This window comes from Oncorhynchus nerka, unplaced genomic scaffold (genome assembly GCF_034236695.1).
Source record: "Oncorhynchus nerka isolate Pitt River unplaced genomic scaffold, Oner_Uvic_2.0 unplaced_scaffold_7915, whole genome shotgun sequence".
NCBI classification, from domain to species: domain Eukaryota; kingdom Metazoa; phylum Chordata; class Actinopteri; order Salmoniformes; family Salmonidae; genus Oncorhynchus; species Oncorhynchus nerka.
Genome location: NW_027033405.1, coordinates 1 through 6,168, shown reverse-complemented (window position 1 = coordinate 6,168; position 6,168 = coordinate 1). Strand labels below are relative to the sequence as shown.

The window sequence follows — 6,168 nt, the reverse complement described above, 5'->3', positions numbered from 1 at the left end:
CTCCTCATCCCTCTCCCCTCCCCATCCCTCTCCCCACCTCCTCATCCCTCTCCCCCTCCTCATCTCCTCTCTCCCTCCCCATCCCTCTCTCCCTCCTCCCTCCTCCCTCTCCTCATCCCTCTCTCATCCCTCTCCCATCCCTCTCCCCCTCCTCCTCCTCCCTCCTCATCCCTCTCCCCTCCCTCCCCCTCCTCCCCTCCTCCCCTCCTCCTCCCCCTCCTCCCTCCCCCTCCTCCTCCCTCTCTCCCCCTCCTCCTCTCTCCCCTCTCTCCTCCCTCTCTCATCCCTCCTCCCTCCTCCCTCCTCCCCTCATCTCTCCTCCTCCCTCCTCCTCCCCTCCTCATCCCTCTCCCTCCCCTCCTCCCCCTCTCATCCCTCTCCTCCTCCCTCTCTCATCCCTCTCCTCCTCCCTCTCTCATCCCTCTCATCCTCCCTCCTCCCTCTCTCCCTCTCCTCCTCCCTCTCTCATCCCTCCCCCTCTCCCCCTCCTCCCTCTCTAGGTGTAGCTGTGTTGAGGATGCAGAGCCCCCCTGTCAACAGTCTGAGTCTGGACTTCCTCACTGAGTTCTGTATCAATCTGGAGAAACTAGAGATGGATAAGAGTTGTAGAGGTCTGATCATCACCTCGGTCAGTACACACACACACACACACACACACACACACACACACACACACACACACACACACACACACACGTCCTGTTACAAAACCATGATACACACTGTAACTCCCCCCGTGTGTGTGTGGTGTCCCAGACCCTCTGCAAGGCTAGACATCATAACTCTCCTGTGTGTGTGTGGGTGTCCCAGAACCCTCTGCAAGCTAGACATCATAACTCTCCCCTGTGTTTGTTTGTGTGTGTGTGTGTGTGTGTGTGTGTGTGTGTGTGTGTGTGGTGTCCCAGACCCTCTGCAAGGCTAGACATCATAACTCTCCCTGTGTGTGTGTGTGGTGTCCCAGACCCTCTCCAAGGTGTTCTCTGCGGGGCTAGACATCATGGAGATGTATGGGAAAAGTCCGGAGCGCTGTGGAGAGTTCTGGAAGGCTGTTCAGGAGATGTGGCTCAAAGTCTACGGATCCAACATGGCCACCATAGCTGCCATCAACGTGAGTCAGCACACCCAGCCGTCTCTGTCTGTGTCTCTGTCTGTGTCTCTGTCTCTGTCTGTGTCTCTGTCTGTTGGTCCCATGTGTTTATCTATATATAGGGCTCCTATCCAGCAGGTGGCTGTCTCATGTCTATTGGATGTGACAACAGGATCATGACTGATAACCACCTCTCTGTCTCTCCGTCTATAGGATGTGACTATAACCACCTCTCTCTGTCTCTCTGTCTATTGGATGTGACTATAACCACCTCTCTCTGTCTCATGTCTATTGGATGTGACTATAGGATCATGACTGATAACCACCTCTCTCTGTCTCTCTGTCTATTGGATGTGACTATAGGATCATGACTGATAATCACCTCTCTCTGTCTCTGTCTATTGGATGTGACTATAATCACCTCTGTCTCTCTGTCTATAGGGCTCTAGTCCAGCAGGTGGCTGTCTCATGTCTATAGGATGTGACTATAACCACCTCTCTCTGTCTATAGGGCTCTAGTCCAGCAGGTGGCTGTCTCATGTCTATAGGATGTGACTATAACCACCTCTCTGTCTCTCTGTCTATAGGGCTCTAGTCCCGCAGGTGGCTGTCTCATGTCTATAGGATGTGACTATAACCACCTCTCTCTGTCTATAGGGCTCTAGTCCCGCAGGTGGCTGTCTCATGTCTATTGGATGTGACTATAACCACCTCTCTGTCTCTCTGTCTATAGGGCTCTAGTCCCGCAGGTGGCTGTCTCATGTCTATTGGATGTGACTATAACCACCTCTCTGTCTATAGGGCTCTAGTCCAGCAGGTGGCTGTCTCATGTTTATTGGATGTGACTATAACCGTCTCTCTGTCTATAGGGCTCTAGTCCCGCAGGTGGCTGACTCATGTCTATAGGATGTGACTATAACCACCTCTCTCTGTCTATAGGGCTCTAGTCCAGCAGGTGGCTGTCTCATGTCTATAGGATGTGACTATAACCACCTCTCTGTCTCTGTCTATAGGGCTCTAGTCCAGCAGGTGGCTGTCTCATGTCTATAGGATGTGACTATAACCACCTCTCTGTCTCTCTGTCTATAGGGCTCTAGTCCCGCAGGTGGCTGTCTCATGTCTATAGGATGTGACTATAACCACCTCTCTCTGTCTATAGGGCTCTAGTCCAGCAGGTGGCTGTCTCATGTCTATTGGATGTGACTACAGGATCATGGCTGATAATCCTCGCTACAGCATCGGACTCAACGAGACTCAGCTCGGCATTGTAGCTCCCTTCTGGTGAGGCACACACACACTAATACACACACACACACTAATACACACACACACACACTAATACACACACACACACACTAATATACACACACACACACACACTAATACACACACACACACTAATACACACACACACACTAATACACACACACACACTAATACACACACACACACACTAATACACACACACACACACACTAATACACACACACTAATACACACACTAATACACACACACACACACACTAATACACACACACACACACTAATACACACACACACACACACTAATACACACACTAATACACACACACACACACTAATACACAGTGAGTGTTGATGTGTTGAATCTGCTCAGGGTTGTGATGGTTCATGGTTACTGTAGTGTGTGTGAGGTGCTGAATGTGTGGTTGTGTTCATGTTACCCGTGTTATGGTTGTGGTTGTGTTGTTAATTTCACATGTTCATGTCATGTTGTGTTGTCAAAAGGCTGTGTTCATGTTGTGGTCATGTTTGCGGTCCAGGTTTAAAGACACGCTGGTGAACACGGTTGGTAACCGGCAGCAGGAGGCTGTCGTTGGAGCTGGGTCTGTTGTACAGCGCTCCTGATGCCCTGAAGATCGGCCTGGTGGACCAGTTAGTCCCTGAGGACCAGGTCCTCTCCACTGCACAGGACACCATGTCCAAGTGGCTCGCTGTACCAGGTCAGAATATTCTCTCTGTCTCTGTCTCTCTCTCTCTCTGTCGCTCTCTCTCTGTCGCTCTCTCTCTCTCTGTCTCTCTCTCTCTCCTTCTCTCTCTCTCTCTCTCTCCTTCTCTCTCTCTCTCTGTCTCTCTCTCTGTCTCTCTCTCACTGTACCAGGTCAGAATACTCTCTCTCTCGCTCTCTCTGTCTCTCTCGCTCTCTCTGTCTCTCTCGCTCTCTCTGTCTCTCTCGCTCTCTGTCTCTCTCGCTCTCTGTCTCTCTCGCTCTCTGTCTCTCTCTCGCTCTCTGTCTCTCTCTCGCTCTCTGTCTCTCTCTCGCTCTCACGCTGGTTTCACTGCTATATGTATTGGCCTCACGGCCTTCGTCAGAGTTTTTGATTCTTCAAAGTAGCCACTCTAGTAAAAATAAAGAGAATCCCTTGCATGAGTAGGTGTCCAAACTGTTGTCTGGTACTGTATATAAACACCTCTCCTCTCCCTCTAGACCATGCCAGACAGATAGATCTGTGTGTATATATTATATAAACTCCTCTCCCTCTAGACCATGCCAGACAGATAGATCTGTGTGTATATATTATATAAACTCCTCTCCCTCTAGACCATGCCAGACAGATAGATCTGTGTGTATATATTATATAAACTCCTCTCCCTCCAGACCATGCCAGACAGATAGATGTATAATCTGTGTGTATATAAACACCTCTCCCTCCAGACCATGCCAGACAGATAGATGTATAATCTGTGTGTATATAAACACCTCTCCCTCCAGACCATGCCAGACAGATAGATGTATAATCTGTGTGTATATAAACTCCTCTCCCTCCAGACCATGCCAGACAGATAGATGTATAATCTGTGTGTATATAAACTCCTGTCCCTCCAGACCATGCCAGACAGATAGATGTATAATCTGTGTGTATATAAACTCCTGTCCCTCCAGACCATGCCAGACAGATAGATGTATAATCTGTGTGTATATAAACTCCTGTCCCTCCAGACCATGCCAGACAGATAGATGTATAATCTGTGTGTATATAAACTCCTGTCCCTCCAGACCATGCCAGACAGATCACCAAGTCCATGATGAGGAAACAGACCATAGACAAGCTGCTGTCCAACAGGGAAGCTGACATCACCAACTTTGTGAGCTTCATCACTAAAGACTCCATCCAGAGGTCCCTCCGCATGTACCTGGAGATGCTCAAGAGTAGAAAGGCCTAGTCTGGGGCCCGAACGGCTCCCCCATTCCCTGTATAGTGCACTACCCCTATAGGTCCTGGTCTAAAGTAGTGCCCTCAGTCCTATAGACCCTGGTCTAAAGTAGTGCCCTCAGTCCTATAGGTCCTGGTCTAAAGTTGTGCCCTTACCCCTATAGGCTCTGGTCTAAAGTAGTGCCCTTACCCTATAGGCCCTGGTCTAAAGTAGTGCCCTCAGTCCTATAGACTCTGGTCTAAAGTTGTGCCCTTAGTCCTATAGACCCTGGTCTAAAGTAGTGCCCTCAGTCCTATAGGTCCTGGTCTAAAGTTGTGCCCTTACCCCTATAGGCTCTGGTCTAAAGTAGTGCCCTTACCCCTATAGGCCCTGGTCTAAAGTAGTGCCCTCAGTCCTATAGACTCTGGTCTAAAGTTGTGCCCTTAGTCCTATAGGTCCTGGTCTACAGTAGTGCCCTCAGTCCTATAGACCCTGGTCTAAAGTAGTGCTCTTAGTCCTATAGGCCCTGGTCTAAAGTAGTGCTCTTAGCCCTATAGACCCTGGTCTAAAGTAGTGCCCTCAGTCCTATAGGCCCTGGTCAAAAGTAGTGCCCTCAGTCGTATAGGCCCTGGTCAAAAGTAGTGCCCTCAGTCCTATAGGGCCTGGTCAAAAGTAGTGCCCTCAGTCCTATAGGCCCTGGTCAAAAGTAGTGCCCTCAGTCCTATAGGCCCTGGTCAAAAGTAGTGCCCTCAGTCCTATAGGTCCTGGTCAAAAGTAGTGCACTATATAGGGAATAGGGTGCCAGTTGACACACTACCCTGTCATATATATATATATATGTATGTGTGTATATATATATATATATATATATATATATATATATTAGGGCATTTTGTCAGCTGTATTTCATTCTCTTTCTGTCTGCAACCTTCATGAAACGACATGGGGTGTGTTTATTAGTGCAGACCGTAGCGAAACATAGTGCAACAGAAAACGAAAACAACCGTTTTGTTATTGGACAAAATCAGGTAGTTCACTCCCGTTCTGGCTCGTTTGGATCCCAATGAACACACCCCCCGGCCTTATTTCCCCCTGCCAATGTTTGACTGTTTGGACTGAAACAACGAACACTGTTACCATGTAGGTGATTATACAGGAAGTCATCTTGCCTTTGTGAACATAATGTTTTTTTTTTTTCTTCGATGATCTTTTCCTGTACTGTTGGTTTGCAAGTAAACATCTGTAAAATACCTTCCTGTGGAATGTGTGTTTGAGTTTCATGTTCTGTAATGATGTCACGAGTTCAGGCCAGGGTTTACTACATTCTGTCCTGCCCCAACGGTTGTGTGTTTTTTTATTTTTGCACTTCACAGCTGATTTGAAGTAACCAACTCCTCATCAAGCTTCTCATGATTTGAATCTGCTGTGTAGTGTTAAGGGCAACAACAGTTCATATGCACCCAGGTGGGGCCCCAGGACCGAGTTAGGGGAGACCCTGGTTTAGAGGACACTATACTTACCAGTCCCTCTTTCTGGTTACTAGTCCAACCCTCTAACCACAGGGCTACCTGCCGCCCCTCTAACCACTAGGCTACCTGCTCTAACCACTAGTTACCTGCTCTAACCACTAGGCTACCTGCTCTAACCACTGGCTACCTGCTCTAACCACTAGGCTACCTGCTCTTAACCACTAGGCTACCTGCTCTGAGGCTACCTGCTCTAACCACTCAGGCTACCTGCTCTAACCACGAGGCTACCTGCTCTAACCACGAGGCTACCTGCTCTAACCACGAGGCTACCTGCTCTAACCACTAGGCTACCTGCTTCTAACCACTAGGCTACCTGCTCTAACCACTAGGCTACCTGCCTCTAACCACTAGGCTACCTTGCCTCTCTAACCACTAGGC

At 48.8% G+C, this 6,168-nt stretch overlaps 1 protein-coding gene across 1 annotated transcript; it reads left to right on the top strand.

The window, feature by feature from the left end:
- Positions 1-483: 483 nt before the first annotated feature.
- LOC135566037 (enoyl-CoA delta isomerase 1, mitochondrial-like) lies at positions 484-5,314 on the top strand. The gene is given in 6 exon segments (XM_065013955.1): positions 484-628; positions 962-1,108; positions 2,247-2,368; positions 2,890-2,938; positions 2,940-3,069; positions 4,125-5,314. Coding segments are annotated over 6 exon segments (726 nt in total). The 5' UTR covers positions 484-517; the 3' UTR covers positions 4,292-5,314.
- The last annotated feature ends 854 nt before the right edge of the window (positions 5,315-6,168 follow it).